The sequence below is a fragment of the Drosophila simulans genome, chromosome 3R, assembly GCF_016746395.2.
Source record: "Drosophila simulans strain w501 chromosome 3R, Prin_Dsim_3.1, whole genome shotgun sequence".
Lineage (NCBI taxonomy): Eukaryota > Metazoa > Arthropoda > Insecta > Diptera > Drosophilidae > Drosophila > Drosophila simulans.
Genome location: NC_052523.2, coordinates 8,623,784 through 8,641,585, shown reverse-complemented (window position 1 = coordinate 8,641,585; position 17,802 = coordinate 8,623,784). Strand labels below are relative to the sequence as shown.

Genomic DNA, 17,802 nt, shown 5'->3' with positions numbered 1-17,802 from the left:
TCAAAAGAAATTAGATATTTGGTTTTTTGTTTAACTTATAGTCCCACTGTATTGAATGAAATCTGTAGCTATCCATTTCTGAGAATTCAGTTTATTTTTTCCTATGTTAATAGAAACCGTGTTTGGTAAATTGATTATCCAAAAACAAATCACTAAACGGGCTAAAATTTGTAAAAAGATTTCAAATCTTCGAAGATAGATGAGATGATTCATATTATAATTATTACTCTGGAGGTAGACCAATTTAATAAGGCTTATTTTGGCAGCATTTTTTATCAGTTATTAATAGTAGTGCAGAGCGTCATAAATTGGGTTGCCGTTGACGAAAAAAATTGATTAATGTGAGAAGCATCCGTGCATCCCCCAAAACCTAATTAGCTTGGCTCCCATATTAGCGATACTCGGTGCAGTCGGTAAACTCGACATTGACCCACTTTCGGGTTACATTTTTGGCAGAAACGTGGTTTTGGCCAAAACAGCGATGGGTGAGAGCTTCCATCGCTTGGTTCAGGTCAATGCACATGAGTCGCCGAGTGTAACATGTTTTTACTTGGCTATTGTTGTGCCATGTGGGCGATTATACTGATGATGATGATGATGATGAGGTTGATGATGCCGGTGGCTCAGGTGGGCGGCCTGAATTACCATATCAAAACAATGCCCTGGAAAAATTGAGCCAATAAAAAAGGGCATTATGCAATATCGCCGGTGTCTGGCTGCCTTCTAAGGGAATAGCAGCCAATTTGCCAAATTCGAGTTGGTTTTTTCGCGCACGGGCAAGGTGATAAGTTGGGGCGTACTCCGCATTAGAGGAATAGTTTGTGCCCATCCCGCCGAGCGTGCAGAAGTCTTTCAGCAATAGAATCGCGTTTTGAACATGAAACTGTTCCTTCTACTCCTTCTGGGAGCCTTGGGCTCGTTGGCCTATCCGCGCACCTATAGTTACGAGTATCCCCGCCGAAGGGCCTACTCCACATCGTATTCCGGGAATTCGTATAGCTCCTTGGCCAGTCGGAAGGCCAGGGAAGAAAGTACCACCAGCAAATCGGACAAGGAGAATGCCAAGTTTGCCGGCGCTTCCAATCAGGAGTTGGATGAATCCGGCGACGAACGCACACTGCTGCTTAAAAAGAAGCTCAAGAGGTTGGCCAGGCCCTACCTAGGAGGATATGGCGGATATGGTGGATACGGTGGATATGGCGGATATGGAGGATACGGCGGTGGTCCCTGCTCCCCGTTTGGTCGCGATGCTCGAGGTGGTCAGAATCAGAAGGATCCCGCTGAACAGGGTCGCTTTCTGTTCGACGTGAATGTGATCAAAGTCTATCCAGGCGGATGTCGCGGCTATGGAGGCGGTGGTTTGGGTGGAGGTCTTCTGTCGGATCCTCTCCCACCTGTACAGCCCATTCCAGTGCCAGTGCGTCCGTACGCTCCATTTGCCACCTGGCTGTCGCTCTTTGCTCCGGGAATTCTGAACTCGGCCGTGGTGCCTGGTGTTCCAGTCAGAGATCCTCTGAGAGATCCAGTTCGTCCTGGTGATGCGCAGAGCGATCCCGAAGTGGATCCCAACTATGCGGCACCACCGCCAGTGAGGCGACCTGTTCCGAATCGTGTGTACTATGATTCTGCGGGAGCGGTAAGTTCATTAATATATTGCAAGTCTTACAATTTTGTTTATTTTTAATATTTTTTTTCGTTCCAGCCTCCTGTGACACCTGCTCAACTAGTTGGAGGTGTGGCCACCACAGTGAACGGAATCATTCAGCAGTTGACGGGACAAGTGCAGCCAGTTTACCAAACGGGAGGCTATCGGTCAAGAGATCAACGAAGCAGCTACGGATAAGCTACTATATACAAATTTGTATGCAGCGATATGTACATTTTTAGTGTAGTTTTAAGTAATAATAGTAGTGATTTTATGTACGAAATACGTTTACAATTATTTAACGAAGTTTAAATAATAAATAAAAGAAGGAAAGTGTTTGTAATTATATATTAGTTTCTTTTAATGTTCAGCGTAGCGGTAGGTAAAGTCTCCTATAAAAATCATAAACAAAAATAGCTTGGTATCCGTGTACATTTAACCTCCCAGCAAGATAAACCCAAGGAATTCCCAGATAATTTCGAGACGATGGATTAGTCAGGCTTGCGCATAAATCTTGGATCTTTGGCCATTAAATTTATGCACGTCGCGTCTGCTTCATAAAAGTCAGTGAGAGAATAACCACAAAGGCAGCGCCAAGGACAATATTTCCAACAGGAAAACCGGATTTTAAGTGTCTTGAATTGAGCTTACTAAATCTGGTTATGTTTTTTCGTTTATTTTACAATCACAAGTACTTAACTATCCCGGTGGCAAGATTTGGTATCTTTACTTTCCAAAGAAGCCATTGCCTCCGTAGGCACCGCCTCCATAGCCACCACCTCCGTAATATCCATTCGAGTACTGCGACTGACTGTAGTGGCCGCCATAGGATCCGCCCTGATTGTAGTACGATCCACCGCCCGGGTAGTATCCTCCGTGGTGATGCGGCCTGTGTCCAAAGCCGGAGTAACCTCCTCCTGGATAGTAGCCACCTCCGAATCCACTGCCTCCGTAGCCGTTATAGCCTGAGTAGCCACCACCATAGCCGCCTGGGTAGCCACTGGCATAGCCACCAGGATAGCCACCGCCTCCGAAACCGCTGTACAGGCCACCACCCACTCCGATGCCGGCACTCAGGCCCACACTGCCACCAAATCCACCGCCCAGAAGGCCCAAGGTGCGACCTTCGGCCTTGACCGGTGCCGCCTGACCTTGACCGGCAATCAGCAAAAGGGCCAACATCTGCAAGGTAACCAAATCGATTCAGTGCATCCCAATCGGAGCGGAAATAGCAGCCGGACTTACACAACTCACGCGAACCAGAGCCATTGCGATAACGAGCGCTTCTTGGACGAAACTAAATTGCAATTGTGAAGTGCCCACCGCTTTTATACCGCCGCTTCAATCTGGCCAAGAAGCTCAAGTACGCGCTACGCATTGCTAAGTGATTCTACGCAAATTGCAGAACAAACACGGCGAAAGCGAAACCAGTTTGTGACGTAACTTCGGAATCCCCCAAGAGATACTTTGCCTACCAGTGCACCACTGGGCCTCAGAACGCGTTAATTTTTCGAAGTCACAGACCCAAAACTAAATTATCATTTTTTTTTTGAGGGTTGTCTTTAGTTGCCGGCCGATCAAGATCGTGGAAAACCCAATAAAAATAATCACTGAAGCGATCGCATACTACAATCACACGGCGATTTTCAAGACCAACCAGAAAATGTTGAAATACGAATATAATATTCCACTGTAACCGATAGATGACTTGCAATTTAAAAATATAAAATAAATAAAATAAACTAAAAATATCTTTAAAAAATTTCAATGTAAAGAGAATAATTTATAAAAATTACGACTTGATAAATAATAATTCAACTAATAATTTAGCCAGTTCATATCAGAATAAAAGGAGTTATATAAAATAATTTTATAGTTATATTCATTTTGATAAAATATTTCTTTTAGTGGGTTACAATAGCAGGGTTAAACCCAAATGCTTGTTATAAGGGTATTGAACATCATCGCAATCCACTAGCATGCAAAACAAATGACTTAGACAACGAACTTCAGCGAAGAACGTGCAACGAAGCAGGTCGGGATGACTGATATGCCCGGCCCGCATTCGTCTGGCTCATTAGCACTTGTTACCTTAGCTATTCCGGCAGATCTAACTATATGACTAACTACGAGTCAGCTACGTTTGTAGTGCCCAACTTCTATTGTTTATTCTGGTCAATTGCCACGCCCTCACTTTCCCTTTCAGTTTATTCACCTCTAGTTGACGTAAGCGAACCTTCCAAAGTGAGACCATCCCCCAACCTGACTAGTCAGTCAGGAAATTATAGTTAGATGCGATGACAGCGTAGATATCTAACAACATGCTATTGTTATAAATATTCTTTAGTTAAGTAAGTAAGTTTCGCAAATTTGCTATAAATTTCAATGAGGATCTTAAGAAAGTAGACGAGCCCTGCAACAAAACATCTATTCTTCAATTTCATTAAATTATTTAAATGTTAATATAAATATTACATTTATAGTTAGCTCTAGTAATTTGTAACCAAAGAAATTTAGCCTGTTGCGCTTGATTGAGGTTAATGAACCACAGTAAGTATTTACCATATGCTAAGTTGTCTATGTGGCTCTGTACTAATGATTATGGTCTCGCATTTGTTCTATAATTATGATAAAACTCATTACTGTAATTGCTGCGAACTTTACTTCCGTTTTTCGGCGACTATAAGAATGGCAAATTTTAATCAGTTGCCATTGAGTTGTTTGCCAGCCATGAAGGTGGGAGTACAATAAAGTTTTAGGTGCTCGGACTAAATCGTTAATTTGAAATTTTTTGAAATCTTTGCAGTACTTATCATTGTCTTTCCTGTTGTGCTGCCTGCTGGCCGGAGCTTTGAGTGCCCCCCAGTTTGGATATGGATTCGCACCATATGGAGGATACGGAGGATATGGAGGAAGCTATGCCTCCGCCTCTGCCAGTGCCGCAGCGAGCAGCAGTGCGGGAGGATATCAAGGATTCGGATACCCAGGATACGGGGGATATGGAGGATACGGAGGATTTGGCGGAGGATACGGTGGAGGCTATCGGCAGCAGTACAACCAGTTCAGCAACTACAACAACTACGGATCTTCTGGCTACTACGGCGGTTACCCATTCGGCAGATGAGTTGGGAAAAAACTACTCGTAGCTGCTGGAAATTTCTGCCCCTGTTTTGTTTGATTTCTTTATTTGGCTTTTAATGTGATGGAGGTCAATAAATCGAAAATACCCAACGTGATTCACCCAAGTGTGCATTAAGTTTTCTATTTGCATGTTTGCTAACACATTTAATTTAAATGCAGATCATACATTCAGTAATAGAAGATATTTCTGAGATTTGTATCTAGATTTTTTTTAGTTTCTAAGCTAGCAAAATGTATTGCACGTTTTCCATTGACATTCATTGGTTTTCAGCTCATTTATTTTTACATTTCTTTTCTCATGCCCAACTTTACTCTTGTTGCTCTCAAAAAACCTGAAATTTTCAGGGGCAAATCGCATGCATAAGGCAAATATAAACCATAGCCTGAAGTTCACATCGGCGACAACAACAAAAGCCCAGACAAACAAGACCTCTTCAACGGCTGATTGCATAAGGGCGCTTCGAATCGCTCAGAAACAGAAAAAAGCATCTGCGAGATAAAAACACGTCGACTGACGCGCAGCCGCTTCAATTGATCACGCGTCGTTGTCCAAGTCCAAGCCAAGATACAAGCTTCGTCATCGTCCCACACAGTTGAACTTGAAGTTTTTACCACAAGATATAATCGTTTTAAAACATTAAAAGACCTGTGTTGTTTCCAAAACAGATTTTATCAATTAAAGTTGCGTTTAGGCCACTTTTAAAAGGCAAAATGCAAATAATTGTAAGTGATGGATTGTGATGGATTTGAACTATAGATACAGCATGTGTTGCTAGGAAGTGTTTATAAATAATAAAAAAGCAAAACCAAATAATACATACTTGTTCTACCTTAAATTTTATTTAGGAGTAATACCATAAAGTGTTTATAATTTATTTCTAAAGCTTAAAAATCGAATTGAAATAAAAGATCGTAAAAATCAACGAAGAGGGTTATTGAGGAATATCAAGAGTATTGCGAATTATTTATGTCGTTGGCAATTATTGACTGCTCTAAAAGATTAATAGTACAAAAAGAATATCGTCTAATTAATATTAGTATTTAGTACTGGTGCAATATATTTTGAAATCGTATTAAATTATTCTTTTCATTATTCGAATTGCAGCGTACACCTTTATTACTATTCCTGGGAATTTGTTTTCTCATCAACCTGGATGAATCGTCTGCTGGAAAAGTTAAGTTACTAGCCTTTAAGGGACCCCATGCCGGATTTGTGGGTCTCAAGGTTCGCACTCCCAAGTTGCTGGGCCTAAAAAGCGGATTGGTGGGTGGAGCAGCCGGATTTGGACTCGGTGCGGCGGTTGGCGCTAAATTGGGCGCAGGATTAGCCGGATTAAAAAGCCATGCTGGAGGTCTGGCAGGTGGTGTTGGAGGAGGCTATGGAGGAGGATATGGCGGAGGATATGGCGGAGGATATGGCGGAGGATACGGAGGAGGATACGGTGGAGGATATGGCGGAGGATACGGAAGGAGCAGCGGATACGAACACCATGAGTACCACGAAAGCCACCACAGTGAAGGATCCAGTTACGGTGGTGGGGGCGGCCAGTGGTAAAAGTGATTATTAGTGATTATTCATTTCCTAGCCATCAGAATCAAACAGTAATTTTATTTAGATGTAATTCATTTGTTCATTTACGCCAGTAATAAAAATGTAGTTATAAACCGTTCGCAACTGTGTTTTCACTTATTAGCTCAATAAAATAACATTTTAAATGAATTCGATGTAGCAAACTTCGTGTATTTCTTCCACGAGCAAATGGTAAAATAAAAAAATGTTGAATTTTTTAGAATTAAATTTAAATTATTTAGATGTGTTTTTAGATTGATACATCCCACAATGGAGTTTGCCTGTGAAAAAAGCGAAGAAGCCACTGTACTTAAAAACAGTCTACATTTCATTCATCAGAGCTTAAAGCGGATTCTGGAAAACAAAATTGTGTCGTTTGTGGGATTTGAATCTACAGCCTCTGGCTCGTTTAATAAAGCTACACTTCAGCCAGCTGATCCACAACAGGGGGAGACCGCTTCGCGCATAGTTCTCCACTTGAACCCGACCTAATCCGGCTAGTATGATGTCACTATGGCTATATTTCTCAAGTGCTGGTTCTGCTATCGGACGCTTAAATATAAGTTTTTTTAAAGTACCCCCCCGCGTTGCCATACCCGGCTGAGTCAACACTGCTAACCGCGGTGCACCGAGGCAAAAATCTCGAGCTGTTCTTCTGGCCTGTGGGGCCGCCGACAGGCCCTTAGATTTTCATGTTAACTATATATACAGTATAAATAAATATTGTTGAGCGGGAGGCATCAATTGTGGCCGGAGCTAGCCTCTGGATTTTTATGAAAACTATTAATATAGTAAAACGAAAGTTTGAACGCAATTTATTTAGCGAGAGGCCTCGAGCTGGGACCGCAACAAAATTTGGATTTTAATACAAACTTATATATAGTACAAAAAAATATTGAGCGGAGATTTCGAGCTGTCGCCGGAGCACAGACCACTGGAAATTTTATACAAACTATATATATAGTACAAAGATACAATGAGGGCTATGAGGGCTATGTCATCTACTCTGCGATCCAGGCGCAAAAGCTTGGTATCAAACAAACGACTTATGCGACGTTCTAGACGAGTCCAACTGGTAGAACCCATGGATGTCGATGAGGCTCACCAATCGACATCGATTGAGCCAATGGATATTGAATTTGAAAATGATTCACAACTGCAGAATACTCAAATTCAGTTGGATCCACAGTCTCGTCATCATGTCGAAATTTCTGTGTCCATGGCGATTGTGCTGCATTATTAATAATATCGCCGTCGTTTCAAACGATACATTTATTTAGCTTCGCACTTATAATTTGTCGGGGTTTTTTATATTTTTTTTTTTCATTTAGAAGCTTAAAATTTTACACAATGTATTGCGTCTACTTTTGCGTAGCGACATCTACGTTATGTAAAATGTAAGATGTGTATTGAATGTAAGTGTCAAATGAGGCACCACCTAGCGGTGAGTTCTTGTAAGTGAGTTCTTGTGAGTAATATCAGGCTTGTAATTTTTTCTTTTTGTGCTTCTCCTTTTTTTGAGATGTTGTTATAATTGGGAATTTACACATTTTACTCTTGGAAAAAAAAATCTTTTAATCACAGACTAGAACACAGAAAGCCCAAGCTGATACATTTATTTATTAGTCATTTTATCGGGCTGCTGTTTTTCTCATGCTTTAATATTCCACTCAGATGAGGCACCACCTAGCGGTGAGTGCTTGAAATATATTTGAATGCACTGAAAAATAACTCCTTATAAAAACAAATAAAAGAAAAACAGTTTATTTTCTTTCAGAGAATTAAGCAATTCAGTTAGGTAAAAGAGTTTTTAAGGTTTATAGAATCATAAAAGCGTACATTATGTAAATACTTTTGAACTTTTTTGATCTTATATGTTAGTAAGGAAGAGAAAAATGAAGGCATACAAGTAATCGAGACTTTCCCACTATTTGTCACTTTTACCTCGTACGCGAAGTGTCAAAAAACACAGCAAACAGCGTCTTAGCAAAGGCACTAGAATATTCTAGTGTATTTGGTCTTAGCCTCTTCTCCAACCAAAGACATTAGACATTATTATAATGTCATTTTACATTTTGACGCCATCTACGAACTGCCAAACATAGAGGAAATGAGTTCACCAATTAAAACATAGATGGCGCCACCGATTATTTCATGTTATATCATTGAAGGTTAATGTTGGTAATAGTAAATCCATAGGACAACTTTAAAAGTGTTATTCGGCCTTCCAAATCGTTTTCCTTCATGTTGTAAATAATAAAATAAATCTAAGCAGCTGCTTTGGAAAGAACAGAAGAATAAGTTAAACTGCCGTTGAAAAATGTTTTTCTCAATTCTTAACAATTTAATAAAATTTAAACATAAGCAAATAGTCCTCCAGGAAACTAAGGTCGTGCGGGTTAGTCCTTTTTGTGTTCTGTGAACGCAATCCGATATACTGTTAGCCTAAACTAAATGTTTTATTACGTTTTCGTAGTGTAGTGGTTATCACGTGTGCTTCACACGCACAAGGTCCCCGGTTCGAACCCGGGCGAAAACAAATTGTCTTTTTTACATTTTGAATGAAATTTCAGTGAAATTTATGGTTCAAAACAAAAAAAGATGCTATAGAAAAGTACCAAGTTAAGCCATTTACTTTCTATAGCTTAAATATTTTCTTTAATTTTCACGACAATTTGCCAAGAAAAAGTTAAAAAAAAAAGTAATACAGCTGGGCTCAACCGGGATTTGAACCCGGGACCTCTCGCACCCAAAGCGAGAATCATACCCCTAGACCATTGAGCCTCATAAAGAGTTGACAGCTGTTCGCCACTTTCGAACTAGGCAGAGCAAAGCATTTTCTTGAGTAAGCATTTAAAGGCAAACAAAAATAATTTCTTTGATATAACAATCTAAAATATATATTTAATAAACATAGAACAATACTCTCAGCGCCTCCTAAAGATGCCACCGCCCAATCCGCCATAGCCGCCCCCAAATGAACTGGCAGAGCTAAAAGAGGAGGCAGAGGCAAAGTTCTGGTAGCCTCCGAAACCGCCGCCATAACCTCCGCCAAATCCACCTAGACCTAGACCGCCCTTCCATCCGTGTTTGATGGGAATAACTACTGGTTGCGGGACTGGGACTGGAATTGGTTGAGGAATAGCCACGGGAACTGGAACAGGTTGGGCCACTGGGATCGGTTGGGCAACTGGATATGGGACAAAGTTGTTGTAGACAGGGGCGTAGCCTCCTCCAAGCTTTCCACCAAAACCATGTGAGTGTGCAAGCGCAAAGCAAAGCAGCAGGGCCAGACCCAAAATCGTTATCTGCGAATGAAAAATCATGTCATCTGAAGTGCAGATATAAAAGTTACACACTCACCTTGTTTTGCCTCATGTTCTCTATTGGATCTAAGCGTTGCCAAGTTTAGAACGGCCGTATTTATAGCAATGTCCAGCACTTCCTGAACTTCCTTTTCTTGCATAGTTCAAAGAACTTGCGAAAACTTGATCCATAACCAGTTTATCGAACCTATCAATTTTTATTGTGCCAAAACTTAGTCGCAGCAACTAACAGCAAAATATAAGAAACCGTGTGAAAAACATTGAAGTCGGTTAAGTTAAGATGGGTTGAAGGTCGCCTTTTGGTCGTGTTCCGGAGTAATGTGGGCGTAGGTTTTTAAGAACATTGCTATAAAAACTGAAACAATCGGTGGCTAAGCAAGTCAGTCACATTTAAGACGAACTAGAAACATGGTCAAGATTAGCTGTTCGGTGAGTAGTGGCTTATTGTACAGAAGATCAAATGATTTCTAATAGATTGGTTTTCCTTCTCTTAGCTGGTGGTGCTCCTTTCGCTTTGCGCTTGTTCATACGCTCAATATGAGTATCCACAGCAGCGCCCTTCGCCGGGAACTGGAGCTCAGCCAACTGGTGGGCAAGTAGACAATCGTATCCTTGGAAATCTCCTCGGTGGCGGAGGAGGACTCCTTGGAGGCGGCGGTGGCGGAGGAGGACTCTTCGGAAATTTGTTGGGCGGCCTTTTGGGTGGCAATCGTCCGCAACCACAGCCCTACCCAGTGCCAGTTCCCGCATATGGAGGCGGATTCGGCGGTGGATACCCAATTGGAGGAGGCGGATATGCCGGCGGTCTTCCTGGTGGTTATCCAGGTGGCTTTGGCGGCGGCTTCGGTGGCGGCTACGGCAATCCATACGGTGGATATTATGGCTAAGACCACAATTTTGGGACCTCCAAAAGTATTATTTGATTTATAAGTTGTTGACATTGACCATTAAATTAAAATTCATGACAAAGACAAGTCCGGCATTTTCTTATTTTCGGTGACCATTTGGCATAAGGGGATGTAGCTCAGATGGTAGAGCGCTCGCTTAGCATGTGAGAGGTACGGGGATCGATGCCCCGCATCTCCAGTTTAAAAGTCTTATTTTTTCTTTTTCCCAAACAAATATTTCTTTTCTGTTTTTCTTAATTAAAGCGGTTTTGCTTGTTTAATTACAAAAGTGCTTTTGTTTGCGTAGCCACATAAGGTAAAAGGTGCAATTATCAGCCCAGCGGACAAGCGGCTCAATGGTCTAGGGGTATGATTCTCGCTTTGGGTGCGAGAGGTCCCGGGTTCAAATCCCGGTTGAGCCCGTACGAACTTTTTGGGAAAAAAATAAAATATTTTTTAATTAAATATATTTTAAATTTTTTCTAAGCAAAACATAATTAAAATAAAAAAAAAGTTGATAACAAAAATTATTCCCAATTGGAGATGCGGGGCATCGATCCCCGTACCTCTCACATGCTAAGCGAGCGCTCTACCATCTGAGCTACATCCCCGTTGCTAACGCTTGTGTCAAAATACCTAAATACGCAGGGTAGCTGTTCAAATTTATTTCTTTTGGTCAATTCATTTGGTGATTGCCCACATAACTTGTTTCTTGGTCGTAAGTTCATGTTTCAGCCTTGAATGCTTGAAAGTAGATAAGAATTGAGCGATGTGGGCTCTTTTAAATTTACGTATGCATTTCATTTCCGTTTCCGGTCAGTGAAAGTTGTCCGAAAGAAAGCACAAACACCTGTCAATTGAGTCTGGAGTCATCCCACTTGCTTATTCTTATTGTCCTAAAACAAACATAAATAAACTCCAGGACGAATGCATATGAAGACGGAGAGCATCGGACAGGAGTCAACCAACGCCTCAATATGTGGAAAAGCAGATTCCGGTGGCCAGATCCCTTCACTATCTGCACTTTCACACTTCTGTTTATTCAACTGTCGCATGGTTGTTTGCTTCTGCCACGCCCTTGGGCATGGGCAAGCTCTATTATTATTTTCGCAAGTTATATAAAAATAATAACAGGAGCGGACATGGAGCTGACCAGGCCAATGGATGGCCATCCATTATGCTGCCGGGCATTTATTTGCCAAACAATTGAATCTCTCCCCAGCTCCTTGGGCAGCTTGCAACCACTTCATCAGCCATCCTCGTCTGCAGCTATCTTATGGTTTATGATGGAATCAAAACAAATGCCGGAGCATCGTAGCTCGGTTTTGCTCGTCCGGAACCCCGAGCTCATCCTTCAGCTGGTGAGGATGATGATGATGAGTTTGTTTATGCAGATTGCTTGTGGAGTTTTTCCTTTGGCGTTAATGGATAAATGGACGTGTGAGTGTGTGCGTGGGTAACCCCTTTTTGACGATTTTTCCGGGGAGCTGAGCCACTTTCGAAATCTAGTTGGTAATGTAAACAAAATGATTTTAATTGCACAGATGAACGGTTTTCATTTAAATTTATTGATACCAAGGAATAGAAACACTTAGTTTTAAGGTCTTTCTAATTAAACAGCGAAATTAGTTAGGTACACTTTTTTAATTGTTTAATAACATTGCTAAGCACTAAAATAATATATTTTGTAGGATATTGGAGTTTTCTTGTCTTAGTTTAAGCAATAGATTGCGGTTTTTGAGTGCAAAACATTTTTCGGATTCGAAAACTTAATTTTATCTCTTTTCACTTAACTTTTTTTGACGCACACATTTCAATTAAAATTGTATTGTTTTCTTTTACTTTGTCTGCTCTGTTTACTTGGGCGAGCGCTTCCTCCGGCCACTTGTTTTCCCATTCATCCCAGCTGGGGTAAGGGTATTGGAAACGGTCCTGGCCGTTGTCCAGATCCTGCTCCTGGTCCAGAATACCCACCTGCGCTGGCCTGTACCGATCCAACGGATGAGGGCGGCGGCATACCAGGTGGTGGTGGAGGGAAAGGCGGAGCTGGTCGTATCGGTGAAGCCCCACTCAGATACCCATAGCCCATGGGACTTCCAGACGTCGCGGAATTTTGATCACTTTGATAGATATAGACATTGCTGTTCCCCTGAGCCTGCTGCTGATTCAGAGGCATGGTGTAAAATCCTGCAGGTGTAGCGTAGTAACCTGGTTGAGGACCAATAGCCGCCGGGTTGCAGCCATATACAGGACAATTGTAATAACCAGATATGGGATAGGCGGGGCCGGCGAATATGGGATCCGGATTGTGATAGGCCATCCAGCGGTTACGCCAGCGACGAAACAAAGTGCCCAGAAAGAAAAACGATCGTCCATCGATGGGCTCTGGTCCTGAATGATCTGGGTCCTCATCCACATCCAAGTCGGTTTTCTGAGATCCATTGCTGTTGACCAGGATCAGCAAAAATAAAATCTGGAGCACTGTCATTTTCCCAACTGCATCTGCTGAAATCTGTAGGTGGACTACTTTGCGTCCGATCTCAACTCCAACTCAGTGAGTCCCACGAAGACAGGCTGCCTAATGGGCCTTGTAATGAACATTCAAGTGCTGTAACTTCGGCAAAGCGAACAAACCGTGAAATTTTATTAATACAAAAGCATTCAAGGCTGCCCTAGTTACGAAAATTTGTACAAGTATTAAAATGCATACCTTAAAATTTGTATCTTAAATTAAACAGATACAGGTATTTGAAAAAAATTATATAAAACGATTTTCTTCTTTAGGCAATTATTCTAGATGTTGACATATATATGTATATCCTATAAATGGTAACATTTATATGAAAGCCCAAAATAACTTTTGATAAAATTAAAACTAAAGCAAACAATACCAAATGTATTTAAATAAAAAGCTAAACCACTAATACTTCATACATGGAGTCCAAAATAGAGAATGGCGCTCACATCGGGGATGTAGCTCAGATGGTAGAGCGCTCGCTTAGCATGTGAGAGGTACGGGGATCGATGCCCCGCATCTCCAGAGTGATTATTTTTTTATGTTTCCAGATTTTCATAGTGGTTAAGAGATATTTAAAAATAGGTAAAATAAAAATATTGTTAGACAGAAGTGGCAGTGATTTCCTAGGTATGCATCCTTACAAATTTTCTCCTTTCCCACGTAAATACTCGCAAGACGCACGTACGAGCAATCTTTCATTATTAAATGTACAGAAAAACTCGAAGTTTTTGACTTTTGCTGCTTGATTTTATTTTGCCGCATTACATACTTTTGTGAGGGCAACAAAAACCGTTTTGAGTTATGAGTTCTGCGTGCCAGGTGTACTAACATTTTAAGTAGTTGAAGATAATGCGACGCCTAAACACCCTGTAAGGCTGAGCTGCCCAAGAACTCTATACTCATTGAATCAGGAAAAGCACCAACTTCTGAGCCATGCCCGCATACCCAACTTTTAGCGGGTGGCCTGCGAATAAAGTGTGCAAAAAACAGGTGACAACAATCAGTAAGAGGTAAAAAAAGGAGGAGGCGCACGTCCGTGTCTGGAAAAACAAAAACAAGAACCACCAAGGGCTGTGAAAATTCACGCGCCCGTGAAAATTTCGCACGTTTTTACGGACCATGAACTTCATACACCCCGACCAGATATTCTTTCAAAATATGAGTTATGGCTGCATAGATTAGCTGGCAACTATTTGATTTCTCCAACCCGAAATTCATTTAATTAAAAAAATACGCAAAGTCAACAGAAAAACTACAAACGAAATTAGAGTCTAGGGAAACTTTCCACAAACTTTGTTGCCATCAAAACAATAAAAACCACAATCCTCGACCGGGCTTTGCCTTTGTTATCGAAGCTCGAAACGGACAATGGAGTGTCCTTTTTTACGACAATGCCAAATCCGGCGGAACCACATAAATTATGTTAATGCCTCAGCTATGTACACGCCCACTGTGTGCGACTCTGGCCGAACTGACCGTCCAGGATAATCAGAAAAATACACAGCACACATCGTCCTGGACGAGGGACATTTGCTTAGTGGTTTTGTGAGATAGTTTCTGGACTGTCCTGTCCATTGAGAAAATTGCTGACAATTGCTAAAAATCTCGGGTGACGATGAGGCTTGGATCAGCTCTTTTTTTTGGGGTGGGCGTTAGAGCATTGCGAATGATATATGTTTGAACACATGTTGTTGGGGCCCAGAAACTGAGCTTATATCGTCTGGGCAAATATTAGGGGGATATTTTAGTGGAGATGGGCAAACTTTGAGATCATCAAAGGGGAATCGTTCAACTAACTTTTGTATCCGATAAGTGAAGTCCCACAGCAGACGACCAGATAGATATTAATTCTCGTCAGGAAATTAGAAGAGGACATTGCTGTATCCGATTTACAAGCAAAAAGGACGCTGCAAATTAAATTTATAAATATAATATACCATTGTTCGGCTTGTCAGAAGTTTGTTTTTCCCTCCATTGTTACATAATTATATGGCCCGGAGTTATCGGTGGGCTTGAGTGCGTTTGTGTATAAAAAAGCAAGATAAGCCAGAGCCGAGTGCATGTAAATAAATTGAAACAAATAAGCTGACTGCCGGCTAATTGCAGGGAGACCCCTTTATCCAGAAAAGCGAGTGAAATTGAAAAGCCGTTCGTTCCATTTGCAAGGCAAATATACGAGGCCCCGGATCTCCGGTCGTTTTTTTCCACCTTGCGGTGGACAACATCGCAACATGCTGTCGAACATTTCCGCCGGACGGTTTCCGTTATGCAACGCCACTGCAAGGACAACAACAGGTGGATGTCGAGAAGGATGTGCGAGGTGGTGGTGCTTCTGAGTCCGTGGCCACTGTTTACGCCGACCAAACTTTTTGTCAGCTGTCATCGGGGCAGACGTGCAAAAGAAAAACGAGAGTTTTCCCTTTATTCTGATTCCAAAAGACTGACAGCTGCAACGTAGTGCAATGAATACCCCGTAGGAAAAAAACAATTCCACAACACAATTCGCGTTCGAGAATAGGCCCCGGCGAGATTCGAACTCACGATCTCCTGTTTACTAGACAGGCGCTTTAACCAACTAAGCCACGGCGCCACTTGTGTTCAACCCGAAAATTTGGAAACTTCTGTGGTGGGTGGGTGCTTGGTTGGAGGTATCAATGATCATTAAAAATAACTCAAGGTCAAGTATTGATTTCGATTGATGATACTATACAGATAAAATTAAAAAGATATGAAAAACAAAAAAATATTGACACAAGCTCTTGTGTAGGCCCCGGCGAGATTCGAACTCACGATCTCCTGTTTACTAGACAGGCGCTTTAACCAACTAAGCCACGGCGCCATGCGTTGTTCGTCTGACCAATTTTTCATAATTGCCTTGCCCAATTCAAATTAAAGTGTCAATAGCTGAAATGAAATTCTCTTCAAATAGAAGATCTTAAAGAGAAATTAAACGAAGTCCACGTATAAAATGTATGTAAACTACTAGCGTTCTTTGAATGGGAAGAACCATACTAAATATTTTCTTAAGTTATGTATCTTACAATACGTATACCAGCATTTGGGAGTCCCACTGAGATTATTCACAATATCTAAAGGGGAAAAACAAATGCATATTGCTGTTTATTATAGGATGATTAACAGACAAAAGAAAATTTATGGGGAAATCACCGAATTGCGTGGGGTTACTTTTGCGACAAAAGACATGAGAGTATAAAAGCGACCGTCGGTAATATGCAGTCACTCAAACTACGAGATAGAGTGCAAGCAGAAGGACGAAATCAAGGAATTATATAAGATGGAATGTCAGGCTTCAGGAAACCCAAAGACCGGAGAGGCAACCGCCCAATGCGGAGTAAGGGTCGGTGATGATCTTGCCAATGCTCGAGCCGGAGTATTCGCCTCCACTCCAGGCGCTGGTGGTCCAGTCACCAAGGGAGTTTATGGAGCGGTCAACGCGTAAGTCCACTTAATTCCAAGAATAAATGTTTTTTCTTAAAAGTTGTTTAAAATTCCAATATAAATATTTTATTGTTGTAATCTTTTTTCTCTTCATCCCACAGCAATGGCCATGGTCTCTCGCTGCAGCATGGCCACATCGAGGGCATGGGCAGCACTACCACTGCCGCAGCCCAAGCCAATCTCTTCCAGAGCAATAACACCGCTATGAATGCAACTGCCTTTCACAGTCATAACAGATCGCACGATCAGTTTGGTGGAGGACTCAATTTGCACACTGGAACGGGCCACCAGGCGGCAGTTGGGGTCACTAGGGTTCCTCAGTTCGGTATGACCGCCGTCCAGGCTTCTGGCACTGCAAATCTATATACCTCACCAAGTGGCAACCTCAACGTCAACGCCACCGGAAGTGCCAATCATCACTTAAGGGGACCGATGCGCGGCAAGTCCGATTTCGGCACCGGAGTTAACTTGCGATATAATTTTTAAATCCTTTACAGTTTTATTGAAACTATTTATATTTAGCCAAGAAAAGAAACATGTACCGTATTTATATGCATTATATCGAAGCTTAAATAAACCATCCTATTCAAAGCGTTTTCTACTTGGTAACACGCAATATCATTGAACTCTTTAAACTCCTGTCAAAGTGCCCATCGATTTCCCATATTTTATCGCGTGAAATTCTACACAATAACCGAGCCACTTGGGGAAATCCTTTGGGGTTCGAAAACCCATCTACAGACGAACGTAGACCATGAGAAACAAATTTTTGACTAGTCAGCTTTTTGGCATTATTTTTTTTTTTGCACCAATGTGTGCAAGCACCGCAACCGTTAAGTGCCATAAAAATAATTCAAAATAAATTGCTTTACATAAAAATTTGGTTTCGGCAGAGCAGCGCGCCCAACTGTTTTATAAGGTGTATAATTTGGCCATAATAATGCGCATCATGGCAGCATCCATCGCGGGGTTGGTTATTAATTCTCGGTCGACGCGTCGTCGAGGCCGAGACATAAATAACGCGTTTTATGCGTGAATATACTTTGCATTTTTCGCAGACACAGCGGAGTCCTAGTTAAGCCGTAAAAATTACACCAGCCAGTCAAGCAGCCCCGACTTTGACTTCCTCGAAGGACCAAGGCAAGTCATGTCAGCTGGCCTAATCCCCAGGTAGATATCCGCCTTGATTGGCCGCAATGAAAGATGCCAAGTCAATACTTTTGATACTCCCAGGGGTCCTGTGAGAACCGGTGGGC

General features: G+C 41.8%; 8 protein-coding genes and 8 non-coding genes across 16 annotated transcripts; 9 read left to right on the top strand and 7 right to left on the bottom strand.

The window, feature by feature from the left end:
- Positions 1-482: 482 nt before the first annotated feature.
- On the top strand, positions 483-2,005 carry LOC6727683. The gene is made up of 2 exons (XM_002103009.4): positions 483-1,636; positions 1,703-2,005. Exons 1-2 carry the CDS (start codon positions 878-880, stop codon positions 1,841-1,843), a joined length of 900 nt encoding a protein of 299 aa, XP_002103045.1. The 5' UTR covers positions 483-877; the 3' UTR covers positions 1,844-2,005.
- A 295-nt stretch (positions 2,006-2,300) lies between these two features.
- Positions 2,301-2,970, bottom strand: LOC6740493 (pupal cuticle protein Edg-91). Its single transcript, XM_002077292.4, has 2 exons — positions 2,891-2,970; positions 2,301-2,827 (listed from the first exon to the last, which is right to left on the bottom strand). Exons 1-2 carry the CDS (start codon positions 2,912-2,914, stop codon positions 2,372-2,374), a joined length of 480 nt encoding a protein of 159 aa, XP_002077328.2. The 5' UTR covers positions 2,915-2,970; the 3' UTR covers positions 2,301-2,371.
- Positions 2,971-4,352: 1,382 nt separating this feature from the next.
- On the top strand, positions 4,353-4,881 carry LOC6727682 (neuropeptide-like protein 31). The gene is made up of 2 exons (XM_002103008.3): positions 4,353-4,381; positions 4,452-4,881. Exons 1-2 carry the CDS (start codon positions 4,376-4,378, stop codon positions 4,767-4,769), a joined length of 324 nt encoding a protein of 107 aa, XP_002103044.3. The 5' UTR covers positions 4,353-4,375; the 3' UTR covers positions 4,770-4,881.
- Positions 4,882-5,169: 288 nt separating this feature from the next.
- Positions 5,170-6,455, top strand: LOC6727681 (keratin-3, type I cytoskeletal 51 kDa). Its single transcript, XM_002103007.4, has 2 exons — positions 5,170-5,509; positions 5,892-6,455. The coding sequence occupies exons 1-2, from the start codon at positions 5,498-5,500 to the stop codon at positions 6,339-6,341; spliced, it is 462 nt and encodes a 153-aa protein (XP_002103043.1). The 5' UTR covers positions 5,170-5,497; the 3' UTR covers positions 6,342-6,455.
- Positions 6,456-8,822: 2,367 nt separating this feature from the next.
- Trnav-cac lies at positions 8,823-8,895 on the top strand. The gene has a single exon. It is a non-coding gene; the product is annotated as a tRNA-Val (tRNA).
- Positions 8,896-9,068: 173 nt separating this feature from the next.
- On the bottom strand, positions 9,069-9,140 carry Trnap-ugg. The gene has a single exon. It is a non-coding gene; the product is annotated as a tRNA-Pro (tRNA).
- A 117-nt stretch (positions 9,141-9,257) lies between these two features.
- On the bottom strand, positions 9,258-9,873 carry LOC6727678 (protein FAM98B). The gene is made up of 2 exons (XM_002103006.4): positions 9,720-9,873; positions 9,258-9,664 (listed from the first exon to the last, which is right to left on the bottom strand). Exons 1-2 carry the CDS (start codon positions 9,732-9,734, stop codon positions 9,284-9,286), a joined length of 396 nt encoding a protein of 131 aa, XP_002103042.1. The 5' UTR covers positions 9,735-9,873; the 3' UTR covers positions 9,258-9,283.
- Positions 9,874-10,013: 140 nt separating this feature from the next.
- Positions 10,014-10,631, top strand: LOC6727677 (glycine-rich cell wall structural protein). The gene is made up of 2 exons (XM_002103005.4): positions 10,014-10,111; positions 10,177-10,631. The coding sequence occupies exons 1-2, from the start codon at positions 10,091-10,093 to the stop codon at positions 10,567-10,569; spliced, it is 414 nt and encodes a 137-aa protein (XP_002103041.1). The 5' UTR covers positions 10,014-10,090; the 3' UTR covers positions 10,570-10,631.
- Positions 10,632-10,695: 64 nt separating this feature from the next.
- Positions 10,696-10,768, top strand: Trnaa-agc. The gene has a single exon. It is a non-coding gene; the product is annotated as a tRNA-Ala (tRNA).
- A 151-nt stretch (positions 10,769-10,919) lies between these two features.
- On the top strand, positions 10,920-10,991 carry Trnap-ugg. Its single transcript has one exon. It is a non-coding gene; the product is annotated as a tRNA-Pro (tRNA).
- Positions 10,992-11,107: 116 nt separating this feature from the next.
- Trnaa-agc lies at positions 11,108-11,180 on the bottom strand. The gene has a single exon. It is a non-coding gene; the product is annotated as a tRNA-Ala (tRNA).
- A 1,057-nt stretch (positions 11,181-12,237) lies between these two features.
- LOC6727675 (postacrosomal sheath WW domain-binding protein) lies at positions 12,238-13,291 on the bottom strand. The gene has a single exon (XM_002103004.3). It carries the CDS (start codon positions 13,055-13,057, stop codon positions 12,467-12,469), a length of 591 nt encoding a protein of 196 aa, XP_002103040.1. The 5' UTR covers positions 13,058-13,291; the 3' UTR covers positions 12,238-12,466.
- A 245-nt stretch (positions 13,292-13,536) lies between these two features.
- Trnaa-agc lies at positions 13,537-13,609 on the top strand. Its single transcript has one exon. It is a non-coding gene; the product is annotated as a tRNA-Ala (tRNA).
- Positions 13,610-15,603: 1,994 nt separating this feature from the next.
- On the bottom strand, positions 15,604-15,677 carry Trnat-agu. Its single transcript has one exon. It is a non-coding gene; the product is annotated as a tRNA-Thr (tRNA).
- Positions 15,678-15,852: 175 nt separating this feature from the next.
- On the bottom strand, positions 15,853-15,926 carry Trnat-agu. Its single transcript has one exon. It is a non-coding gene; the product is annotated as a tRNA-Thr (tRNA).
- A 392-nt stretch (positions 15,927-16,318) lies between these two features.
- Positions 16,319-17,155, top strand: LOC6727671 (attacin-A). The gene is made up of 2 exons (XM_002103003.4): positions 16,319-16,543; positions 16,648-17,155. The coding sequence occupies exons 1-2, from the start codon at positions 16,383-16,385 to the stop codon at positions 17,030-17,032; spliced, it is 546 nt and encodes a 181-aa protein (XP_002103039.1). The 5' UTR covers positions 16,319-16,382; the 3' UTR covers positions 17,033-17,155.
- Positions 17,156-17,802: the final 647 nt, after the last annotated feature.